At 42.2% G+C, this 26,398-nt stretch overlaps 1 protein-coding gene across 5 annotated transcripts in view; it reads right to left on the bottom strand.

Moving 5' to 3' along the window:
* NSMCE2 (NSE2 (MMS21) homolog, SMC5-SMC6 complex SUMO ligase) overlaps window positions 1-26,398 on the bottom strand; it is a 208,544-nt gene that overhangs the window by 40,027 nt on the left and 142,119 nt on the right. Inside the window, exon 6 of one of the 5 annotated variants that reach the window (XM_074353056.1) lies at window positions 3,273-16,216. The exons of the other annotated variants lie outside the window; for them this stretch is intronic. Coding sequence (XP_074209157.1) covers window positions 16,037-16,216 — 180 coding nt within the window. The 3' untranslated portion in view covers window positions 3,273-16,036. Of the gene's footprint in view, window positions 1-3,272; window positions 16,217-26,398 lie in introns of those variants that run through there. 5 annotated transcript variants of the gene reach the window in all.

Here is a 26,398-nt window from a genome sequence, read left to right as displayed (position 1 = left end):
TTTAAGCCCAGCCCTCGACTGTGGCATAGACTATCCACTCATTCAACCTCAGAGCAACCCAAATAGAAACCTTTCCACACTGTTGATGTGGAAACTGGAGCTCTGAGGTAAGGGAACCGCCTACGGCCCATCAAGGTCTTTCTGACTCTAAAGCTCATATATTTCTTGTTTGCTACGTGGAGCTCCCATTCCTGCTCCTCCACTCTGCTTGTCCTGGTCCCCTATCCCCATAACCCTCCTTCCATCTGCTCCCAATGCACACACAAAAAGGAAAAAGAAAAAAAGGTCTAGTCACACGAGGAAAGTCAATGATGAAGAAACATGCTATGCATGGTCATTCTCCTCCCTCTGTCCTGGTGCAAGTGATTCTCTGTGCCTAATTATATCTTCTTCCTTTAAACCCGTCATTTTCGGTTGACCTGCTCCCTTGATCCACCCTTCTTGACTCACTCGCTCTCACTCGGCCCTTACATACCACTTTGCTTACAGCTCTGCTACTAGAGTGCTTCTCACACTCTGCCCCTCTCCCCAGCTAGACCCCACCGAGCATTCTGTTTAACTGCGGCATCACCAACAGCTGGGGCATCACCAACAGCTGGCATGGTGCTCGCACGGTGCACAATAAAGGAACTCAGTAGCTTAAATGAGAGCCTATAGGTCCTTATAAAGCACTTGCCATTGAGAAAGAAAGCGACTGCCAGGATCACAGCCCTGCTTCCAAGGTGTAAAAAACGGGCAGACAACCACCCCCTGGGCTTGGTTATTTTCAGGGAGGGACTGAGTGTCTAAAGACGCAAGATTCCTTGAAAGGAAACTGCAAGCCTTGAAAAGCACATCCCTGATCTATGGGGTCTGTACAGGCTTTTAACTGGCATGGAAGGGTTGCCTACTGCTTCACTATCTGCTCAGGCATTAAAGACTGCTTCTCATTGCTAAATATTTTGAACACATCATCTCCTACATCCAACCAACTCAAAGCTCTGCGGGTTTGCTACCTTATTCAACGACCAGTCTTTGAATGTCTCATGCCTTTGAACATCATGTGCCAATCTTTTATACTTTCCACTATTCTACTATATAACTCGAAATGCTGTATCACACAGCGCTGCCCAGGACATCTTCGTGGGTTGGAAGATAAGAGCAAGAGAGCTTCAGTAGCTTTCTGCCCCTGTTTGGTGGTAACAGCTGAGAGACTGAATCTCGGGTCTATAATTTTGGTTCCCCTGGAGTTTTCATTTTGTCCTGCAAAACCGATTATCTCTTACCTGTTGAAAGAAGGAAAGTAAAGTTGTGGGGTTTTTTTTCTCTTTTCCTTCTTTGTCACTGGGCTAAGTGGTGCCACATTCTGTCCAGGAAGGAATAGGGGCATTAGGAAACTATTGGGGCACATGCAGCACAAATGCTGGAGCTGAGGGCGGATGGAGAACAGCAGTCACAAAGCAAAGCTGATTCTGAGGATTGGCTTCATCTCCTTGGTCTACATGGAAGTTGACAATAAGAGAGGTGTGGCTGGCAAGTCCTGAGGTCCTGCTCTTCACAGCTAAGAGGACAGCCTATCTGTCATTGAACACAAATTTGGAGGTCGCAGCTGGTTCAGATTTGGCGTACAGGCTCTATTTCCTCAACGTGTTTTTCACATGCCATTTTTAGAGTTGGGATAATTCTGACACATAGTAGTAAGCTTTCATAAAGTGAACCAACTGCTGGTTCTTTTCTCCCAGACTCTTATCAGGGCTTCCCCTTTCTACCTTTCAGGTCTTATTCCACCACTCCTGCCTTATATTCCAGCTACATCTGCCTTCTCATTGTTTCTTGAACACCAATTCATTTGGGCCTCAGGGCCTTTGTACGTGCTGTTTCCTTTCCTTTGCACTTGGTGAGTTCTTCCTTGTGCTCTATCTATCCCTGATGGTTCCTTCTGTTTCAGCTCAAGAGTCACTTCCTCTGAGAGGCCTTCCCTGACCACTTTTCTCCAAAAGGCCCCCCCCGCCCCCATCTTTATCACACCAACCAGCTGCCTGCAACTCACCCCAGTCTATCTTGTCACTGGGCAGAAAGCTCATTACATAACCCCTGTACCTAAAATAGATCTCTTCCCTTTTCCCCTGTCCAGTATACTTTCTACTACCCCAGTCGCCATCCTTATTCTGGTACCATTGACGCAACGGGGAGTGATAAATAGGTTTTCTAACAATGCCTTAAAACAAAAGAGGTTTCTCTTAACTCTGAGTAAATCAAAAAATTAAGAAACCACTTTCCAAGCATCTGAAATTTTATTTTAATGTTTCTATTTTAGTTTAGCTCCTAAAACATAACAAGCATACCGTCTGAAAAGCACAGGACAGATTTATTAAAGTTTATTAAATGTTTGAAAGATCTTAAAATGTCTAAAGTTTTTCTAATTCCTTATTTATCTTATTTGCAAGAAAAACAATCATCTCTTGATTCTGTTTCACCGTTGAGAGTCACACAAATTATTCCAAATTTCTTAATTTCCAAGCAACACATTAAATTCTTCAGATTTCTTTCACAACAGCTAAGGGGAAATCCCTGATGATTTCAGTGGACAATTCTTTAATCAGAAAAAGACTTTAAGTGTCAATCACCAGAAGTTACAATTTACAGGAAAGAAAGGGGAAATACTGACATATTGCACAAGATACCACGAATAAAGCATGGTTTATTAATTGAATGGCATACTCATGCTGACAATTTTATCAAGAATTTCTGATGACATCATAAACTATGTTAGTGCAAATGAACTGTTCCTATTGTCCATGTTACTGAAAGTCCAAGGTGAAAATAAGATTCCCTTCTTTGGAGATTTTTGTGGGAAAAATGAAATATCAGACAATCTGGGTGCTCCGCCCCCCCCCCGACTTCTACCAAGATTCTGGTTTTAAATGAAGCAAAGAACTGAGCTAAAGGGAATTCTTATTTGGTGTCTAATTTCATCCAGAATTGAGGAGAGTGCTTTTATTCAAGGTTTCTATTATTTGGCAGAGGAAAGGAATGGTCTCTTGCTGCCTCTAGCTGTGGGTGCACAGAGCAAAGTTCTCTGCAAAGGCAAATGCCACGGTCGGGTCCCCAGAACAAAATCCTCCCCCAAGTTACAGAAAGAAGAGAGTCTGAAGGTAGAACTACCAGGATGTTACTTGGACCCCCAATTAATCTGGTAAAATCAATTAGGTTTCAGACACAGTAATTATTTAACATACTAAAGATGAGATCACCATGACCAATGGGTTTTCCCCCTTGTAGTCTACATAAACTGATCCATAAACTATATTCTTTATTAATGCTTTATTACAAGTGATTACAGACACAAGGCATTTCATAAACATATTTTGTTATTTGTTACATGGTAATTCAGCAGTGGGTATGATGCAAAAATCATAATCTTCAGTAAATGAACAGGAAACAAAGAACAGTTCCAAATAGATCTCAGTGACTCAGTCCCATAGTTAGCCTAAACCTCCATTCAGATTGGGACTTCAGTATTTACTCATAAGAATGGTATTGGAGAGTGAAAAATTGCTGCAGAATGAACGAGATACTGGTAGATCAACAGAAGACTAAGGAAAGGGGCTTAAAGCGACTGGGGATTTAACATAATTATGGAAAACTTAGAAATAAACTATGACATCAGCCTTTATTTCAACAACCATATTGAATATCCAAAACAAAAAGTGATTGCGAATTTCCATTTAACCCAATAGCAATCGCTTGCATTCATTGGGCACTCAGCATATGCTAGGTACTGCTCCAAGAATTCTCCACACATTATCTCTTTTAATCCCCAGGACAATTCTATAATGTTCCAATTTCCATTTTAGGGATAAAAAAAAAACTGAGGGGCAAAAAGGTTAAATAACTTGCCTCAAATCTCACAGCAGAGAGCTGGGAATGGAACTCGCTTCTGACTCTAATCTGAGTTATTCACCAATGATGTATCTTCTCTATTTGGGCATTCTGGAGCTAGTCACTCTGAGCGCCCTTTGGGGCTCTAGCAAAATGTTTCAAGTACTTTTGATGCTTCACCCTACTGATTACACAAACAATTAGAGTTTCCCAATAGAAAAATACCATCTATTGTTTCTGTTTAATCATAGTTCACTCCACCAACAGTCATCTTTGCTTAAATACGGGTCTGCCTCACCTATCACAGTTGAAATGAAAAAGAAACCGACTTCCAACCTGTTTCATTATCTTTCTGAGGTTCTCACAGCAGAGCTTTAACATTTTCTTCTTAAAAACCTTGTAATCACAGACTGGTGCTTCTTGTTTTGACAGTCCAATCTTATTAGATCATGTTCTAGCTCAGTGGAGGCCTTGCTCAATACTCTGAAATTTCAGACCTACCAAAGCTACTAAAAACTTTTCAGCCGAGGAGTCCACGACCTTATGTGAAATTGGAGTCCTGGGAATTTGAACAAACTAGGAAGACATCTCTATGGTAAATGATGACAATGGGTCAAATGACTAATATCTGCATATGACTTTTGATCTGAAGCCCCCAGTGTTCAATGCATTTTTGCAAAAGATCAAACTTCTACACAGTAATAACTCCGCTTTGTACTTTCAGGACACCGTTCTTTCATGGACTGCTGTGTGCTGGCCTCACGTGATCATGCTCTAATTGCCCTTAAGTGGCTGGCAGGTGGTATGAAAAATGCACTCTTCCTTCCCTCTTCAGAATAAAGAAATGTTACAGAGGAAGATTTGAACTAGGGCAGTTTTCAGCAACTGAGGTATGCTTGCCTGAATGGTGGACCTGCAGAAGCTTGCAGGAGGGGGCCGGCCACATGCAGCTCAGAAAGAGAGGGGTGGGCCGATGGCTTCCCAATACGAGCAACTGACAAACACTTCTGCACCCACTATGTTTGTGTGAGGCGGCCCCACGACTCAGTTTTCAGCTCTGTGGAAGTGAAACACGTATCTTATTTCCCCTCTCCATCTCCACACTCCCCTCCCCAGAGCCAACCTATAACCTTAAATTTCTCAGCAGCCAAAAGTAGATGACTAAGGACAAGGCCAGAGGGTTCAACTCTGGGTTGTTGTTTGGCCTGTATTACTGGTAGTAACCAGAATAAAATGCTACCACAAAAACGGTCAGAGGACAAAAAGACTGTTCTTTGACTCAGCAAAAACATCAGGTGAGGATAATTTTCAATGGTGTGATTTTTAAATAAACGACGCAAAGAACCTTTTCCTTGGGATTCTTCCCCTTAAATCAGAGAGCAGAGGCCCAGCATCTCGTTGCTTGGGTCACGGGGTGTGATGGGAATGTTCACTTTTCACTTGGGATTATATTGCGAAGAAAACGGCCACAGGCTCTAAGGGGTTTTATCAGGTCCAGTGCCTCTGGGGCTAAGAAATGAGCACGGGTGAAGGGTGTGGGCCAGGAGGGACTCCAGCAAAGTGAGGGCCAACCAGGTGCTGCTCCCCGACTCACGCAGACTGTTCCACTTGGGAGGGAGGAAGACCCAGAGTTGTCACACTTGGTAAATTTAAAATAAAAAGCTGGAAATGAGGATTGTTCTGTGAAATCTCCCAATTTTTGTACATTGCAACTAACTGATAAATGTATATACAGCCATGTGGGCCAAAACAAACACGTCTGTGGGCTGGATCCAGATCACAGACTCTGGTGTCTGACCTCTGTGACCACAGTAATGGTTTTAACCCTTAAGCAGTTAAAAGGAAACAAGACCTGACACATCCAACAGTGAGTAAATGACACACTGTTTGGTCAAAAGGCCTTTTATCACTCCACGGTGTAGGGTTTTAGAAATAAGTCCAAGAAGTTGATGAGTTTATTTTACTGATGATATCAAGTCTACGGCTTTGCAGCTTCCTGCCATGAGGAGGTCGGTATCAGGAGATCTTGGGACAGGTTAGGGAAGGGGTTTAGTGAGAGCGATGTTCTGTGGCATCACAGTAGAGGTCCAACCAGCTGACCCCAAGCTGGAGCCCGCGCCACCTATTTAACAATCTACAGTTTGCTCTTTGCTGCTGCTAGAGACAAGGAGCCCAAGAAAAGGGCCCTCCAGCTGGCAGCTCAACAGGGTGACAGAAAAGTTCAGCGGGAGAGAAAAGCGTCCTATCCCCCTTCTGATCTGATGATACGTAGCGGAACAGAGACAGCACGACGGCTGGCTGGCTCCCCATCGTCCTTATCACACACGCAGCATTACGCCACCCCCCATGCTTTCCGCCATCCTCCCCTACTGCTCCTGGAAGATTTCTAAACATAGCCATCACACATATGTTCGGAAGGGAGACGGTTTCTATCTTGAAGAAGGGAAAGTTCCTTCTCTCTGGCTATGGGGCTTGAAACTGACTACCCGCTCAGCTCTTCCGTGGACCCGTGGTCCTCAGTGTTAAGAGAGTAAGAGGAGACAAATGCTGGCCTCTTCCCTCCACTCTTAGTGAAAGGAGAGCAAACCTGCGACTGATTGACAGGGAGGGGTGGGGAAATCCATCCTCGCTGGCCTGGCTACCGTCTTCACCTGCTCGTTTTATCCACCAGCATAAGACAGTAGTAACATTAACACCTGCCCTTCACAGATTGCTCACCACACATGCCAAGTATATATGCTTACTATGTGTATGCCAGGCACAGTTCTAAGTGCTTTATATATATTAACTTATATTATTCACAGAACCCTAAAGATGGAGGTACTATTACTATCCTCATTTTACTCATGTGGAAACTGAAGCACAGAGAGGTTGAGTATTTTGCCCAAGGTCACACAGTTAATGACTGGTGGAAGAGGAATTCAAACCTAGACAGTCTGGCTCCAGGGCCATGCTCTTAACTATTATGCTAGATAACCTCTCCAAATGAGGAACTGATATCAAGGTAAAGGCCATAATTTGAGACCAGGCTACTCATTGTACAATATGAAGGCTTGGCAGTTTTCTGTTCTGATGGAAAAGAAATTTTCTCCTTCCACATTTTATGTAGGTGTCAGACCAATTATACATTCAGGAAAGAAAAAAAAATGGAAGAAATTTCAGTGTGCACACTTGACTCTCAATACCTGTTACAGTGGAGTGCATCGTATCATTTTATATGTAGAGGTTCAAGCATTGTGGGGAGGAGAGAGACAGAGAGACAGGATTTAGATTGGGCCACGGTGTCCCAGAAGGGGCCCGGGGTGGTTGGCAGGAAATAGCTCTCTCTCAGTGGTCCCAGTTCCCTGTGTGCCTCTCTTACTGGGCAGGTCTTGTGTGGAGTGCACGTCTGCGATGAAAAGATAAGTGTTTTTTTTAGTATTACATGGCTCCTCATGGCAAGCCAACTACTTCATCTGGCGCTCAACTGAAAAAAAAAAATTGCAACACTCGAGAAAAAACTAGGTGAGACTGACTTAAGAGGCAGTAACCTAGCCACCAGCAAGGACTTGCACAAGTAATCTTTAGTAGATTTACTTTTTGCCTTATACACTTAAAAAGACCCAGCTTCCTGCATAACCTGTAAGCAACTTAATTTCAGTATGTATTACTTCAATTTTCCTTGGAGTCATTCTCAAGCATTTCTCCAAAGACATAATCTATAGTTCTTCTTAAGCCCAGTCATTTTTTTAATTATAAACTTACTCCATATTACGACCTGTGATCCTAATTCCCTGGCTAATTCCCAAGTCTAGCTTGGGAGCCGACCTTCTACAGAACATTCTGTAACAGCACTGATGCCTATGCTGTAACTGATAATGACTTGTTATTGTTTAATGGCTTTTTAATTTATGGTGCTCCCCTAGACTATAAGCTCTGTGAAGGCAGGGACCAACCTCGAATGAAGACTGATATGTAGTGAACACTCAATGCCTAACTGATGAAAAAGAAACGTCATTCAAATTTATATACCAAAGCACAATGCTATAGTTGGCCAGAAAAAAATTACACTGCATAAAAGTAAATGAGTGTTTCTAAACTCCTAAACTGAGTGAGCGTTCATCTTCTAACCTTCATTTTCTCAGGGTCTGTTTCTCTTTAATTATATACATCCCTTGCTGGGTGATCTCATCTGCTCCTGCACATCAGCCATATGCCAGCAACGCCCAAAGTCTTATATCTACCCCAACCCTGCCCTTGAGCTACAGGTCTGATTTTCCAACTGCCCTCAAGATATCTCTGCCTGACATGAGTGACTCAAGGTTAACGTTTCCAGCACTAACTTTTATCTCCACCCTCCCAACCCCACTCCATTTCCCCTTCTCTAGGCTGTCAGTTCTTTGATGCAATAAAAAGCGAGGCTTTGGTGTCAGAAAAATTCATGTTCAGATCCTAGGGTAACACTGACTAGCTGTGTGGCACTGGGCTTCTCTGAGTCTACACTTTAACCACAGTAAGATGGCCCAATACTACCTACTCCATGGAGTTGTCCTGACGACTAAATCAAATGACATTAAATTCCTTAGCTCAGTGCCAGGTACACAGATTCAGTTTGCAATGGAACAGTGCTTTTTATTATTCTCTATGCTGGTGAAGTCAATATCACCACCTACCCAACTTCCTAAGCTGGGAAACTTCAAAGCCAGCCTTTACTTCTGATCAACCTTCCACTTCCTCTTAATTCAAATAGTCCCCAAGTTCTGTCAATTCTACTTTTAAAAACTCCCCGATCTGGGTTCCTCCTGCATCTTCATTGCCACTGCCTTCATTCGTTGCCTAAACCACTGTCACCATTTATTTGCTCGTTCATTTCCTCGCTTCAGGTCTCTCTACATTTAACCCACATGTCACAGTGAGGCCAAAGTCATCTTTCTTTAGACCTACATGGATCACATCACTCTACCGCCTAAAAACCTTCATTGGCTCCCACGGGTACAATCCACCTCTACACTTAGTATACTAGATGACTTGTCAGGATCTTTACATATATTTTTCACTTACTCATCACAACAATGCCAATGATAGAAATTTCAAAATGAGGCTATTCATTAGCCACTAATGGGAGTCAAGTAATTTGCCTCTGTCTAAATCAGTCAGAGACTGGAGTTCACAGTCAGGTTTGATTCCAGCCTATAGATCTGTCAGTATGATGAATTTGCAACTTATCTAGAGAATAATCTCTAAGTCAAATATAAAATAAAAATTCACAGGAATTGAAGCCAACTGGACTATCTCTTACAAAGGTTGGATGGTATTTCTTTCCGTGTTGGAAAGAATGCTGTTTCTTTGGCTGATACACAATGAAGCAGTTGATGGGCATCACCTGTACTAATTAATTGTCGTCTTTTTCTCTCTCCATTTTTGCCAAGTATGAACAGTTGAATTTATGTACAGCAATTGGAATAATACATGGCTAACCGAGCACTTAGCATGCACCGTAACTGAAAATTACCTGTTCTTCCCAAACAGCTGGAAGGGGCAGAGATCACTTAATTTGCACCTATTAGGCTACTAATTTATACACTTGTTGAAAAAAGTTAATACCTACTCTTTATCTTACAGTTCAACTCCTTCAACAATCACCATAAATTTCACAATAGTGGAGTATGAATTAAGCAGCTCATTGGGGAGGTCCTTATTTGGTCCCACAAACTGCAAAGCAAATGACCTTATCCCCAACAAGACTTCTGCTGTCCTTCATTTTCTGCGCTACAGTTGGTCTTGGACACTCAGCCTGACTTTGGGGGTGTCCACTCAGCTGAGAACAACTCCTTTCAGAGTCAGGAGTCTGAGTTCCCACAGGCTCCTGTGAGTCAGAGCTGAACTGCAGGTTCACGGGTGGGGACAGCTGCTCTGAAGGCGGCCTCATTTTCTGGTCTAGTATGGTTAGGAACAGGAAGTTGAACCTTTGATATTTTGGGTTTGACTCTACCCTGCCCTTAACAAGCATTCACCAACACTGGGGTCTTTAGATGTGGAGTGACCACATTTCAAGCATCCGTTGGAAAAACAGAAGACGCTGGGAAGTGTGAGGCTGGAGCTCTGACACTGTCCTACGGCTTAAAGTCCCAGGAAAACGCATACGTGCGGTCAGCTGTGCGCGCAGATACTCTGTCCCTCATTTCCAGAGTCCTTCAGAAGCACAGGCACTGAGTTTCTATCCAGTTCCCAAGCAGTGGTCTTGTGGAGTGGTCAAGTAGATTCCCAAATTAGTCTTGTGACAAACCGGTGGCAAACACACCCCGAAGCTCATTCAATTACAGTATAACATCAAGTCACACAGATCTGGGTTCTAATACTGCCCAAGGCAACCTCCCCAAGCCTTCTTATCTCAGTTTCCTCCCTGGGGACGGTGTCATTTGCCTTATATCATCTAATTTGCTCTCTCTTTCTCTCTGATTCAATCAGATAACACAGGTGAAGCACTTCTGTAAGCTCCATAATCACTAGCTGTTAGAATTACCCGTAGTTCTCACTCCATATTGACCTCAAAGTAAAAGCCGAAGTCTTCACAAAGGCCTACGAGGCCCTTCGAGATCTGTCCCTCGTTGCCACTCTGATCTCATTTCCTATGTTTCCTTCCCTGGCTCATTTCACATGGACCTCCTTGCCATTCCTGGAACATTCCAGGCCTATTCCTTTATCAGGACCTTTGCATGGACTGATTCCCCTAATTTCTTCCCAGGTGCTCAGAACAGTACCTGGAGCACAGGAAATATCCAATAGACATGTGTGTTGAATGAATGATAAACGGATACATTGCCTTGTATGGTCAACTAATATCTGGCAGAGAAAAATCAAGCTTGGTACTAAACACCTCACTAAATTGCACAGGTCTTGATATGTTTAGGTCCCCTTCTGAGAGAACTGGACTCTGTCCGCCAACAGCTAACAAGAAGGTATTCCAAGTGCTTTCTATGAATTAATTCATTTAATCCTCACCCCGGTGTCGTGAGTTACCTTTATTAATCCTTATCTTAGAGAAAACAAAACGCTGGGAGGTGAAGTAATTTGCTGAAGGTCACCAAGCTAGTAAGTGATGTAGGCTGGGTGTTGGGAGCCATTGCCCACTATTACTTTTGGCCAAAGGACCAATCTTCAGGGCCGATGACTACTTTGGATGCTTACTGCACGCATCTCATGAATTTTACAATCCCCTTGGGCTCCCAGCCATACAGGTGGGCAGTTTTCCTCAAAGCCCCCTTTCTCACCACCCCTGGGGTTCTAGCAGACTCCCTAGCCAATCCTGCTCAAGTTACCATGGAGATCAGGCCAAATGGGTAAGGCAGACCGTTCATTTCAGGGACAAAAAAGCCACAATTTTTTGTTTGTTTGTTCATTTTTAGAATTTATACTTCACAATATCAGCCGCTCACTGAGACACAGAGATGAATTTTTTCTTTACCAACCAACTGATGATAGGATTTGAAGTCAGTGAGTCAGATAGGACATTACTTGGAGCTGATGCTGCGATTAGGTAGGATGATTAAGAACTGCCCAAGAGGATACAGAGGCCAGCTGGAATGTCCTTCCATTCCTCTTCACCTTGCTAGTGCTAATCCATCCTTAAGACTCATCTCAGCACTCCATGCCCCAGGAAGCCTTCTCAGATGAGCCCCATCCTCACCCTCACACCTCCCTCCCCCAGGCTAGCTTAGGCGACCCTCCTCTCGACTCTTAAAGCTTCCTGCGTCTCCCTCCATCATAAGGCTTGCTGAACTGTACTGAAGCCACCTGCTCCCACCTTCCCCTTAGACTGCACACTTGCGTGAGGGGACAATGTCAGTTGCCTAACTGTATCCTCAGTGCCTAATGAATGTTTAATAAATGACTGTTGAGGGGAACAGTATCACTCTACTGAGATACCACAACCTCTTAGATCTCTGAATCTGCCCTGTTATCTTTGATCCGGCCTGGACTGAGATCTGAATGACAAAGCCCTTGAAGTGACCCAGTTACAGTTCAAGAAAGGCAAAATTATAGGGTCAGAGTAACAGACTTCAAAATATATACAGCATTCTCTTGCCATACGCTCGAAAGTTCTCCAGCTATTCTCAATGAAATAAAGTCCTCCCCAATTTTCATTAAGTAAATGTATAATAGGAGTTGTGCCATTTTTTTCTAGCGGCCTTCGTTTCTCTTTCAAAAGGCAACATGAGGATAAGCCATCTTCTCTTAATCCAGCCAACACACTTAGGATGAGAAGCCACATCAACCAAAATATTTATAACTGCTCAAGTCTCACCACGTACGTATTAAAAAAATGCAGAATGTTTGTAGGTGATGCTATCCGTATTTTTAACGGTTTACTTTCAGAATAGCTCATTGGGTCACAGTAAAGGAGCCACCAAACAAGAGGGAAAATACTGCACATTCCTTTTTACCAGCATCAGCTATTCATGAAATGTGTTGCCTCGAGTATCCATGCAGATAAATATTTCAGCATTAAATGGGGCAAGGAAGTGCATTTTAAGTGTCTGAGGAACAACCCCCCTGGGATTATGAAGTCAGACTCTTTAATATCACCCCAAACTTAATCCTATCCATGCTGACTAATGCTGTCATGAATTTTGTAGTTATCGAGCAGATTGATTTAAAAAAAAAACCCACCCTGCTTATTCTGAAGCAATGTTGACGAGTCTCAAATCGGTAACAGCAAACCACATACCACAAAGTATTTAAATGAATCAGAAGTTCTGGGTGGGGCCTAAACTTAAAAAAACAAAACCAACACCACCACTCCCCCCCACCAAAACTCACAGATGTTAAGAACCACTGGTCCTGTTTAATGGTATTCCATCTAATTCTTATAATGACCTTGCCCATTTTTACAGATGAGGAAACCAAAATGAAGGCAGTTTAAGGAAACTCCCTGCATCGCCTGGCTAATGAGGTACAGTCGCAGGATTTGATGCTCTGACTGAGTCAGCAGGGCCAAGGGGCTGAGAATGGGGTCTCTGCAGCCAGAATGCCTGGTTTTAAAGGTTGGCTCTGACACTCACTGGCCCGGTGACTTTAAGTAAAGTTTCTGAATTCTGTGTCTCCATCTTCTCATCTGCAGAAATGGAGGTATCAGCAGGATATATTTCAGAGGGCTGTGGTCAGGATTAATGAGTTAACTTCTAGGAAGTGCTTATAACTGTGCCTGGAACACAGTCAGTGTTACTGTTGCTCTTATCTGACTTCAAAGCCCATGCTCTTTCTTCCACATCAAGGGTTAATGTTACCAAGCACACATATTAATATTTTGAAGTCTTTCATAATGGCTTTGCCTAGCATAAGTAATACGTAATAGATACTTGTTTGTTAATTAAGATATTCCACCCTGGTTTTCACCGTGTTTCATTCCAGGAGAGTTAGTGTTGAGAAACGCAAGCATTAGAGAACACAAAATTTGACTCCGCAAAGGAAATCATTTTCACCACGCAGAACTTCCTGGAAATGGAGTGAGCAGCCTGTCCCAGGAGGTGCCTTAATCAAAGATGCGGACTTAGTGGAGACTTTATAGTGCAGATTAAAGAAGGCTACCTTAGCAGGGAAGGGGAAGGACTGGGTGAGATAGACTCCAGGGTGTCTGTTTTACACTGGAGAAGATTACTCGCTTCAAGAGCTGTCTTTTGGCAAGGCATTTTTATAGGAATGTTAACTTTAGTTACATTACACTCAGACACTTACCTTGACTAAAAAGCATGAATGGTATGAAATTAGGGGGCTGTTGAAAACGGGCGTGTAGGAAGCATGTGTGTGTGTGTGAGTGATTGTGAGAAAAACCCTAATTAATTCACTGATTTTAGGATATCTCATAGTAAAATGGCCCAGTGAAGTGACTACAGTAATTTAATTGAATAAATGAGTATGAATAACTTCATGCTTGCAATCGGAAAGAAAATACTTCCTTAATTTCTAAATATACTGTGTATTTACTATGCAAAATAGATTATCAGGGGTGCTTGGCTTTCTGAAGGAAAACCGGTATATGTTGTTCTTTTTTATTCTAATTTCTTAACAGAAGAGAACAAGTGAAATCTCTGATCCCTTTTTGTTCCATGAAAGATACAGGTTGGCCATTTTCCTACAGGAAGAATCGGCCCTGAGTTCCCCTCTCCCGAGCAGTTACTGCCTTATGTTTGTGTGCAAGAACGGAAGAATGGGAAAGGAAGTCTTTAAAGTTTGAATAAAACTACCAAATACAACAAAATGCTACAAAATAAAAACAAACAAACAAAAAAACAAACTCGACTCCCGCAAAACTCATCAATTTGCTTCCCTATTGGAGGGATGCTATCCCCATTCATTCACTCATACGCTCACACCCCGACTCCTCCCGCTTTTTCTGGTAGGTGATGGGGCAGAGGAAAGGGGAGGCTCTCGTACTCATCAATCCAACACGTACAGTGGAAGTTGCTTGTTGGAGAGCTCAGCCTGCAAGCTCTGGATAAGGCAAGCACTAAATTTCATTAAATCTCAGTTTGTAAAATGGAGCCATCAGAACAGTACCAATTTCAGAGAGCAATGGAAGGAATTAAACGAGATCATCTATGCAAAGCTATTAGTATAGCAGCTCATATTCAATGCTCAATATGTGCTAACCAGTATTATTTTTCATTATTACTCAAGGGCTAATCATTTGCAAAAATAAGACTCTAAACTATAATTTCTACTAATACCTTAATAAACACTCTTCAGCTCTTCTTTCTAGTCTAAAGGCACATGGAGGGGCAGGGTTATGGGGTAGTTTAGGGTCTTCATGAGAGGCAACAATTATCATTGGCTCATGACATGCTTAAGTTGTAGCCAAAATAATATTTTAATTAACAGAATGCTTGAAGAAGAATTTACTAAAGCTCAAACAAACCGACCAACCAGCTCTGTAAAAGTATAAAGTTATTGCTTCCCTTTACTTTGGGGGAGACAAAATTTAAGCTCTGCCTACAAGCCAGGCTGATGCTTCCAATGCCCCTCCCCCAATTAAGCTATAAAAATGCATATTAAGAGTTAAGGAAGAAGTAAGGCAGAATGTATGATGATCTGTCATGAAGGGATTAATTACGCACACTTAGCTCTTTCTCTTGCCCTCCTCCATTCCTCCATGCCTTGTCCGAACTGTGCTAACCATAAACAGGCATGTGGAGCCTTACGGGGGAATTGAGGCCTATGTGACCTCATTCTCCCTGTGGGTCAGGGAGGGTGATCAGGCTGCCATTAGGATCTCTTTTTAGGAGGGTGCCTTCTGAGAGATCCCGAGACCTACTCTAAAGAAAGCATCCTCTGAATTTTGATCAACTTTTTATTTATTTTTTCTTTTCAAATACAATGGCCTTTGTGGATGCTCTTTTTATATAACTGCTAACTGGTAAAATCTAGATAGTGAAACTTTGACACCTGCTAAGTCTCACATTTTGTTTCTCCTCGACAGAAACACGAAGATAACCACAGTAGGAGCCTCAGTAGGTAAAGAGATGAGAGGTACAACTGGTATAGAATAAAGCCTCGGTACGTAAGCAAAGGCTAAAACCACAGTGCTTTTACTGGAAACTAGGGACACGGAGGCAGCCAAAAGTCATACAACAGCGCTTTCCCTTCTTCTGCAGCCAAAACCCGATGTCATCACAGCAACGCGACATTCAAGAAAGTCCAATCTATTTTAAGTAGTTTCAGGTGACAGATTATTGGCCCACAGTGAGACACAGACTGATGGATCACAGAGGAGAAAAGTTCACTGTGCTGTGAACCACTGCTAATCTAGACTGATAAAACCAGAAGAGACATGCATCTCCACTTTCAAGTGTTTACTGGATGACATCATACTATGGATTTAACTAAAGTGCTGTCTAGATTATCCTGCAAATGTCACATAATAGTACTTGAGTTGCTCAGATAAAGGTCTCGGAACACTGTGAATGAATTCATGCTGCAAAACAAATTTCCCAGATGAGTGGACAATCTTAACTCACGTCATTTCACTTTGTATTCTTTCAGGTATAATGCTCACCCCATAAATGACATTTATCTCGTATAGAACACTGGTTTTGTTTGAGAAAGTCAATCCAGTAACATAAGGCAGTTTCCATAATGTGCATAAGAAAGTATAAGACTGAAACTTTTGTCTTAGGTTAGTAAAGTAAATATTACAATATTAATCCGTCAAGGGAATGCACATTAAAACAATGAGATACCAATCTGCACTAGGATAGCTACAATCAAACAGACAGAGAGTAACAAGTGTCGACGAGAACGTGGAGCAATCGGAACCCTCACACACTGCTGGTGGGAATGTAAAACGGCGCAGTCGCTTTGGAAACCAGCCTGGAAGTTCCTAAAAAGGATAAACATAGAGTTACCATATGACCCAGTAATTACACTCCAAGACAAATGTCACGAGAAATGAAAATGAAAACACATGTTCACTTGTACACAAATGTTCACAGCAGCATTATTCATAACAGCCAAAAAATAGAAACAACCCAAATGATCACCAGTTGATGAATGGATAAATAAAATGTGGTCTATCCATACAACGGAATGTTATTCAGTACTAAAAAGAATGAAGTACCGATTCATGCTACAGCATGGATGGGCCTTGAAAACATTATGCTAAGTGAAAGAACCCAGTCATAACAGATCACATATGCATGTTTGTATGAAATGTCCAGAATAGGTAAATCTATAGAGACAGAAAGTAGATGAGTGGTTGCCTAGAGCTGGGGGCCTTGGAGGAAAATGGGAAGTAAGTGCTAATGGGTATAGGACTTCTTTTTGAAAATGTTCTAAAATTGTGGTGCTTGGTTTCACAACTCTATGAATGCACCAGAAGCCACTGCATTGTGTACTCTAAGTGGGTAAACTGTATGATACATGAATTATATCCAGTAAAGCTGTTATGAAAAGGAACATTAACAGATCAGATAGAAGGAAATATGGTCATCTAACTACAGCAAGGATCACTTCTTTAGGGGTCCTAGCACCATCCTCTCTCACAACGATCAGTGTGTAGCCTATCAGCAAGAGGCTCGAGACCTAAACACTGGCCTTCCAAAGTTCCAGAGACCTCACTGATGTTGAAGGCAATCCTGCTACTTTTAGTAATCAGTATCCTTGATGGTGAAGCATGCCTCCTGTTTGTATTCCCTGTGATCACTAGCATAATGCTTTCCACAGAGTAGATGCTCAACTATGAGTCATTGAACTGAATTCAAATACATTTAAAAAAATAACCAACTGGAGTCAGTAAATAAAAATCAAACCAAGAATACTTGGCCCTATGTGGGGAAAGTGGATCAGCATCACTAGAGCTATTTGCCAAATTAAATCTGGGGCATCTAAAACGCAATCTTGTCTCTCAAATTTGGGTCAGTCATCTCTGGTTACAAAAAGATGCATGCTCTTCAGTTGCTCAGTTTGCACCTCCCTGGATAAAACCTGAAAACTTCCCGGGCAGGGGTTACTTCCAATATGGATTAACAGACAAGATCTCTGAGAGTACAAGGTGGGACAGTACTCATTTCCTTATTTATTGTCAGGAAACCCTTATTTTGGGGTTCCCCCCCTAAACTATAGCCTGATGTTTCAGAAGATGAGCTCTGGAGCTAGTCTGCCTGGGTTTAAATTCGAGCTCTGCCTCCTTGTTGACATCTCTATCTCAGTTCCACCATTTACAAAATGAGAATAATAATAGTACACGCCACAGGGATTTCTGGGAAGATATAAAGCACTTTGAAGGGTGCCTGGGATATAGTAAGTCTCAACAGTGTAAGCTATTATTGTACCAGAGTTTAGATTTGTTGAATCCCTGAAACAGAACTTGGGCGAAGCTACTGTTATCACAGAGAGGAGCATATGGGGTCAGATACAAGCCAGCTCCACTGGGACAGGTCAAAGTACAACTATGGAATCTCATTCTTTCCCAAATTCCTGTTGGGGAAATGTTATCCACACTAAAGGAGGTGTTCAGCACGTATGACCTGCCAACAATTAAATTTCATTTTTCACATTGCGGAAACTTCCTGGAGAAGATGATATTTTTGGATGGGTTTTTCACTATCATAGTTGTGGATGGAAAGACGAGAACTACCACTATTGTGATCAGATACAGTACTTTTCAGAATCTGTATGCTCTTATTTTCTTCTGGATTTTCCATCACTGACGGAATCACACAAGTGGCCTCCAGAAGCTGACAATACTACCAGTGGTAAGAGGCTTCTGAGTGACATTTCCTAAATTCCTATTTTTTAAAAAAGATAACTTGTTTGAAGCAATTTCAAGTTTTATCAACAAAATTCTTTTGGAGACACAAAAGGCTTTCTAATGATATTTTCCTTTCCACATGTTTTACACAGCTTCTTGAACCTATATATTGCCAGTGTGGTAGACACTGAGAATTTTCACCTATATCTATATATTTCTTCTTCCTCCTAGGTCCCTAACTGTATGCTTTTCCAGCCATTCCACAGGTAGGTGTGGTACATGTGACTCAGTCCTAGTCAATGAAATGTGAGTGGAAGTGATGAGTGCTTCCTTGCCTAGACCTGGCCCAACCTCACTCTTTCACCATGGACCACCTTGAATGGAGGGGACTTAGGAGGAGGGAGCCACAAGATGGAAGGAGCCTGGGTCTTTGAATAACTTTATGGACCAGACTCTCCCCTCCTTATCCAATATGCACTGAACTTTCCATAGGGGAAAAACACACAGTAATAAGCCACTGGGGTTCTGTAGTTATTTATACAGAAGCACCTGTTAGTTACTCTAATTAATATAGCTAGGTAAAGGCTTTGTTAATTATTGTTTAGGGGAGCCGGTTTGCTTCCAGAATAGATCTTTCTGTTAGACACTGGCAACAAGTATACTAATAAAACAGATTCCTTAGATCTCTTCTCCTTTAGTCTCTTTTACTGTCACTAAGATCACTGGATATAATCTTTCAGTCATATTCACAAAACACATCCTAGTGTATCATCTGATCCTGCTCAATTCCTCTTTAGAAAACATGTCTTTTGCATTGTGTTGTTTGTAATCTTAATCCAGATCTCTCTGCAGAGCTGGCCAAAGTATCTCTCTAATTGTGCACTTGATTAATCATTCACCATCTCAGACAACTGTTTTATAATTACACTAAGTGCTGAGTTAGGAGTTGAGCAATTTTAAACTTAGATAAAAATTAAAAGCTATCAGCAAACACTAATTTCATTTATTTATAATTTTCATGTAGCTCTTTATAGCAATCTTTTAGTAGCCCGTGTATTTAACGGAAACCACGATTTTTTGTATTAAAGTTATAAATGGAATGAAATGTAAATGGAATCTTTTATGATTACTGTTTCCAGTCTCTTGGGATGAACATACAAAGTCAGTATAGCTACCTTGGGTTTCAACATCGTCAATAACCTTCTGAAACTTTCTATTCTTATTTGGTAACTCCTCCTTTCTCTCTCTCCTTTTGTAAATGTTCTTAGTGCTCACTACAATTATAGCTTTTTATTCACTTGTTTGTTTATTGCCTACTTTCTTGATCAGACTGTAATTCCCATGAAGGCAGAGCTTATATCTGTTTCTGTTCATCCAATAAATATTTACTGAATGCCTACTGTCAGGCACTGCTCCAGGTACTAGGATTAAACATAATTGAGGATTTAAGATTAAACGTAATTAAGATATGGTACTTGGTCTCACGGTGCATATAATTTGGTGGAAGAAACAGGCAACAAGCCTGTACGTGACATATACTAGGATGAGTGCTACCATGTGGTACTTCTCACGTCACGCTCCCTGGGGTTTTGGTGGTAGTCGGGATTGTCTGTCTAGCTCATGCTGGCCCATCCTGTCTGAGAACTGCCTCTTTTGCATTCATCTGGGTGCCCAGGTAACCATAGTTGTATCATGTGGCTCTGTCCCCTCGACCACAGTGGACTTCTGGCCTGCGCTATACAGAACAACTTCTCTCTTCTGAGAGGTTGGAGTCGGAACTGAGAGATTCTAATTCAGTCTGAGCTCTTCAGTTGAAACGAAAGAGGATATATAACCTAGAAGGCGATGCAGTGGCCATCTTCGGCCAGATGGCCACAGAGACTGAGAAGGCTAGTCTAGAGACAGAGGAAAAAGAGGCAAGTCATAGAAAGAAGTAGAGGTGGGAGACTTTATGGTCTAGAAAGACCTAACGAGCTCACTGCATCTGGTTCTAGCCCTTCTTCCCATGAGACATCCTTACTTCTTTATAGCTTTTTTTTTTTTTTTTTTGGTAAAGGTATCTTGTTAGGGTCTTTTGCTTTCAATCGTGTCTTAACTGAGACCTTTCTATTTAATATGAAATGTTAATAGATTCTATTTAATCTCACTCATTTTCATACTCTAAGACATAGGAGCTACTATCCAAAAAAGCAGCTTTTCCCCTATGTTATAAATAATGCATCTGCTGGATTTTAATACTTAGAAATACTAACAATGCTTCTAAAGGTGTTTGCCTCGAAGTTTCCCATTTTCCTCACCGGTGATTTTAAAAAGCAGGCTCGTTTCCATTCAAGGGCAGAACTTCAAAGGCCAACATTCTTTAAACTCTGTGAAAAACACTACCACATGTGTATACCAGCTTTTGTGGCTACTTAACATTCAAGGGAGAAAATAATTCTTCTTATAAACATCAATGCTGTATTTGTACTCATAAACAAAAAGGCTTTGATAATGAAAGCTTTGATTTAAGCTCAGCAGTTGATCAGCTAGTCTGATTAACAACTGTTAACTGGAGACACCAGAATTTGAACACACCTAATACAAGGCTTTAAGGTCCTACTCAAGAAAAGAAACTTAAGCTTTATATTTGTGGGGCAGGGGGCAGGAGGGGGATGGCTATACTTGAGAGATTTCAATAGCAGCACACCCACACACATCTGTTACTTTTAAAGTGTATTCTTTCATTATTCCTCGGAGAGATGTCAGGCACTGTGAGTGTAAGGGGAGTAAGACTTGGTCCCTGTCCTAAATGAGCTCACAGTTTACTGGGAAAGACAGACAAGGAAACAGGAAACCGTAATGCCCTTTGCTAAGTGCCATGCGAGAGGTACTGGCTGGCGTGAGAGGCATCTAACCCATCCTGGAGTTGGCCTTTGAGCCGTGTTCAAGAGAAGCAGCAGGAGTCAGGCAGACTAGGAGGAGAGACAGAGAGAGATGTGCTACGAGTAAGGAATATATGAAGCTCAGGTACACGGGAAAGAGGGGAGAGAGAGAAGAGGTCTACACATCAGCATCCAGGAATCCTACAAGAGCTCTGCACCAACAAGGTGGTGTTTTCCTCCAAAGCTCTTGTTCCCAGTGCTTTTCATGTGTTCTGATTACTCAAGAAAGAAAGTTTGATTCAGTTCAACAAATAGTTATTGAGGCCTTAGTAAGTCTTAGGTTGTAGGCTCTAGGAGCACAAAGATGAGTAAAACTAGGGAACAATATCTGTACTAAAGCAGCTCAGCCTAGTGAGGAGAGTGGTATCTGGAGAGTGTTAAGAAAGGCACGTGCAGATGGTAAAGGGGCCATAAAGCCTGGAATGAGTCTTTAAGAATGAGTGAGAAGACACTGTCCACGTTAACAATAATGACAAGAGTGAGCGAACCACTTCAGACACAGGGAAGAACTAAAGACAATGGCCAAGGAAAAGGGCCGGGGCAAAGGGAGAGAACAGATTTGAGGAATATCTAGGTGGCAAAATAATTGAAATGTGATTCCTGAGAGTGAAAGAGGGGAGTTAGTCTATTCAGACTGTAGGTTTTCGAGGGAGAGTATAGCTCAGCATGCATGAGGTCCTGGGCTCAATCCCCAGTACCTCCATGTTTAAAAAAAAAAAAAAAAGACCGTAGGTTTTTGGCTTGAGCAGATGACCCATGAATCGAGGCAGAGACTGCAGGAGGAACAGCTGATTTTAGAAGGAAAAAGGCCACATTAAAGCAGCAGTGCTGCCTCAGCCGAGTGGAGAGAAGAGTCAGGGGGACAGGACAGTGGCTGGGGATGTCACTCAGCAGCATAAAGGTGGGTGAGAGCTGAAGCCACGACAAGACCTGAAATGACACAAGGCAAGTCAGTAGAAAGCAGGACACGTGGCCGGAAGCACTATCCTAAAAAGTATTCTTTGAGGTGTGGGTGGAGAGGTCAGGAACTCAACAAAGGAGGTGAAGTGAGCAGCAATGCACTTCTAGTAGGGTTAGGTCATCAGAGGTTTGAAATGAAGTAAAGAAAGTCAGAAAGATGCAGACTAAAAGTCGTGCAATCTGCAGGTTACTGGAGATTTGTTCCAGAGAGGTTTCTCTGGAGCAGTGGAAGAGACCAGGTTGCTGTGAGGGAGGAGTTAATGGAAGGGAGGAAGTGGTCCCTGGGTATTCAGACCACTCTTCTAAGCAGCCCACTGGAGAAGAGGAAGTGAGAGAAGAGGCATCAGCGAGGTGCAGGACAGTCTCAGTCTCTCTCTCTCTTTATGATCTATCAATCATTTTAAAGGGAAAGATGGAAAGACGCCAGTGCGTTTCCAGGCTGAGAGGAATGCCGATAGAGATGGAGAGGCTAATGGTACCGGGGAGAGGACGTAACTGCAGGAAACGGTACCAGAGGAGAAAGCTGTCCTAGTTACGTAATCAATTTTGACAAATTTTAGCTTCTAATGGTCTCTAGCCAGGGGAGTTGCCAAGCAATACATGTCGCAGGGTCAGGCATCCATGGGACGCAGCAGCAGTAGGCACGAAACAGTGACATCCGTGGGCTTGGAGCCACACCAGCGAGCAGGAGACAAACTCTGTATCTAATCAGTCTGAAGGTTTCTTACATGCTTGGTACAACCCTACAGAGGAGGCGCACAGGTAGTGAGATTGGAGAAAGTCTCCCCCCTCACTGGTGTCTCCTGAAGTTTTGGGAGAAGCAATGGAAAATAGACCTCAATCCAGGGGATTACAATCACTACATCAATGTGATTCTTGTTAGGATGCAAGAGGGTCAGATCCGAGTTTGTCTCAGCTTTGCTAGAAACTGTTGACTTTGGGCAATTTCTTTGCCCTGGGCCCCCACGATGCGGTAGCCTAGATTGTGAGGATTAAGCAAGTTCTTAGGTATGAAAGTTCTTTGTAAAATATAATGCTCTGTACAAACATATAGAGCATGAGGCACATACAGTAACGTTATTTGGAGTCTCTGAAAATTGGGCAAATCATTGAATAGTTCTTGTTGTTATCACTGTAAGGTCAAATCAATACAAAGGAAAGTCACTATTAAGGCCAAGACCTTTAACTTTCGCTGATGATTAAGTCCTTTTGATTTGCTGGTGGCCTTGTGATTCTGAGAAGCAGCCAGAAGGTTAGGTATTGAGAGTACAAATTAGTTACCCCAGGCGCTGGTGGGTGGGGAAATGAGTGCTGCCAGTGGCACTGTGCCTGGGGTGGGCGGGGGCAGCAACAGGCAATGGAGACTGCACAAAATAAGACTCCAGGCTGTGTCCTTGTGGTTAAGAGCTCAAGTTTTACTCAAGAGAAACCTGGGTTTGAATCCTGGCTCAGTCACTTATTAGCCATGTAATCTTGGACAATCCAAACTCATTACGCTTCAGTTTCCTCATCTGTAAACTGTGATCATAACATCTAGGCTTGGAATGTTGTAATGATTAAATACAACAGCTGCGGAAGTATCCATGGAAGTGTGTGTGTGTGCACCTATATGGAATTCCTGGCATATTGTAAATGCCCAATGAATGGTAGCTATTACACTGGTCCTGATGTTACAGACTTTACAGAATCTTGTATTCTTTTCACATATAGCTGTTATTTATTGATACTTACTAAGAGCTTGACAGGTACAACATTATCTAAGTTTGCATGTTTAAAGTATAAAATCTACTGTCTCTTAAACACTCTGTGAGAGTAAAAACTCTCTCTCTTCTATTTTTCTCTGGATCCTCAGGGTGTAACGAAGTGCTCCGCACAGAGTGGGAAGTTAAGAAATATTTGTTGAAGGAAGGAAGGCAAGAGGGAAGGAAGGCAGAAAGGGAGAGAGGGAAAAAGAGACGGAAGGAAGTATGGGTGAGCTGCTAAGTCAGGCACTATGAAATCCAAGGGCTGAGAAAAAAAAAAAGGCATCCCTGAGCTGTTGAGTGTGGTGAAGACGTCTTGTAAAAAGCTACTTTCTTGTGCCAATATGATCAGTTTTACTCCTCTAAGCTCTTTCTCTCCATCTGGCAAGTGGGAATGGCCCGGTTATATTTCAAGTTTGCTAACAAAGATCATTTAAGGTAAATATTTGTTGCTTTCCAGAGCAAATCATACCATTTTAGTTTTAGGTTATTTTAATGACAAGCTCCTTCAGCTCTAGCTCCATTGATACTTTGTCGTACAGCACAGATGGACAATTGACTCCAATTCCAACTATATTTAGAAGACTTTTCACATGGCATCACTCAAGCAGATGTGGGGCCAGCTGTTGCAATTCTTTCCTAGAACTTAATGAGACCCAGATTTCAGTAAGGATTTAAAAATAAATCACACAGGTGTTATCCCTGAGCCAATTAGCACATTAGCTATAAAAAGGCTATGTTCAAAATAGGCTCTCTTTCTGCAAGCTCCAAGGTGGGAACAGGGTTTTCACTGCTTTGATCAGGCTATTTCCATTTGGTTGCATTAAGCCATTTTTCCCACAAAACAAAAAGAAACTGCTCCCTGGACTGTGGTACTATATTTTTTGTTGCTGTTGTTGTTAGCAGTTATGGTAATATTATCAGAGAATAAAGTGATAACATTGGTTGATAACATTGGTTGATCAAGACACAGCAGCTCTGTAAGTGCTCCCATATCCACTATGTCATTTTTCCCCAAGACATTTAAAGATACCAAAACATAGGGGGGGAGGAGGGTAGAGCTCACGTGGTAGAGAGCATGCTTAGCATGCCCGAGGTCCTGGGTTCAATCCCCAGTACCCAGTACCTCCTCCAAGAATAAATAAATAAATAAACCTAATTACCCCCCCCAAAAAACGTTAAAAGAAATGATAGCAAACCTTGAATGCTGTATTCAAAAATGTGGGAAGTCAGAGAGACAGCTGAAAATCCTGAAAACAACTGAATCTAAGTATCTTGGGGTGGTACAGGATTACAAGTTTAACAGTCCCGGATAAGGGTGGGATCTCTCTAGCCCTCTTTCCTCATTTCTGAACCAAGACTAATGCATTGGTTGGTCTCAAGATCCCAGGACACTCTGCTCCATCTCTCCCGCTACAAAGTGAAGTATAGCCTTAGCTCTGCATCTGCATGTCACTCTAAGTCTTAGTCATGGTTTGGAACTCTTCTAAAACACGCTGATTAAAGGAGTTGTGAGAGTCGAAGAAAATATTCTCTCATTAGGGGGGACGTTTTAACAAAGTGACAGTACCCCAAGGTAAAATTTTTTACTCTCTAAATTTTTATTATAGTCCTTCTAAAGCCAATAATATTCCGATACTGTGCTGTGGATCAGGATACCTGAGTGGAAACTAGAAAATAAGCAAAATTGGTCTTGGGTTCCCCTACGGTCTGCACGTGGATTGTGCTGTGTCTCGAGGGCCATGTCCCCTCCCCCTACTGTGATGTTGACAGCCACCCCCCCCAACTATCAAATAGTACTTTTCATCTGTGCCACTCTTTATGTGTTATGATACATAATTACATTTAATCTTCACATTGTCCTAATCTTACTGATACTCACAGAGGTTAATTAAGTGATTTCTGGTTGTCACAGCAACTGAGAGAGGCAGAATGGGTGCCTAAACCCAGTTCTCTTTGATTCTAGGTTCAGTGCTTCTTAATTAAATACAACAATAGCAGGAGCAGTCAGTAATTTACTATGTGTCAGATACTGTGCTAAGAGCTTTACATATAAGGTTATCCTATTTCATCATCATAATAACTCTACAGTGTAGATATTACTACCATCCCCACTTACAGATGTGTAAAGTGAGACCACAGAGAGTTTACATAACATGCCCAAAGTCACACACCCATCAGATGCACAATCAAGATTCCAATTCAGGCCGTTTGCTTGCTGACCTGTTCTTTCAACAACTGCGCTAGATGGCCTTCCCACAGCAGCACAGCTGCCCTCATCAGAACTCCTCTCACAGCTCCCATCCATAATGTAGGTGAAAATTCTGCGAGAAGAAGAGTCCAGGGCTGCCTTACATGGCTCCACACTGGAGCTCCAAGTCCTGTGTACACAGACCATCCTACTCTTGCACAGCAGACAGATCCTTTGAAGGCGGAGGCTGTGGGCCATCAGTCAGTGCCGAGCACAATGTATTATCCGTTCATGATGCATGATGTGTGCTGAATGGAGCTCAGTGGAAATTACCAAGTCTTCACTGACACCGACTAAAGTGCTGACTTTCTCAGGGTTCTATCTGTGTTTTAAAAATATGAGGCAAAAGCCCGGAATCAAAAGGGTAAGTTCTGATTCTCAAATCAAGAGAATTGTTGGAGCAGAGGTAAATACGTACCAATCATATGCAGCCTGCAGA

Source organism: Camelus bactrianus, chromosome 25, assembly GCF_048773025.1.
Source record: "Camelus bactrianus isolate YW-2024 breed Bactrian camel chromosome 25, ASM4877302v1, whole genome shotgun sequence".
In the NCBI taxonomy this organism is placed as follows: Eukaryota; Metazoa; Chordata; class Mammalia; order Artiodactyla; family Camelidae; genus Camelus; species Camelus bactrianus.
The sequence above is the reverse complement of the archived record's forward strand: the minus strand, read 5'-3'. Positions and strand labels throughout refer to the sequence as shown.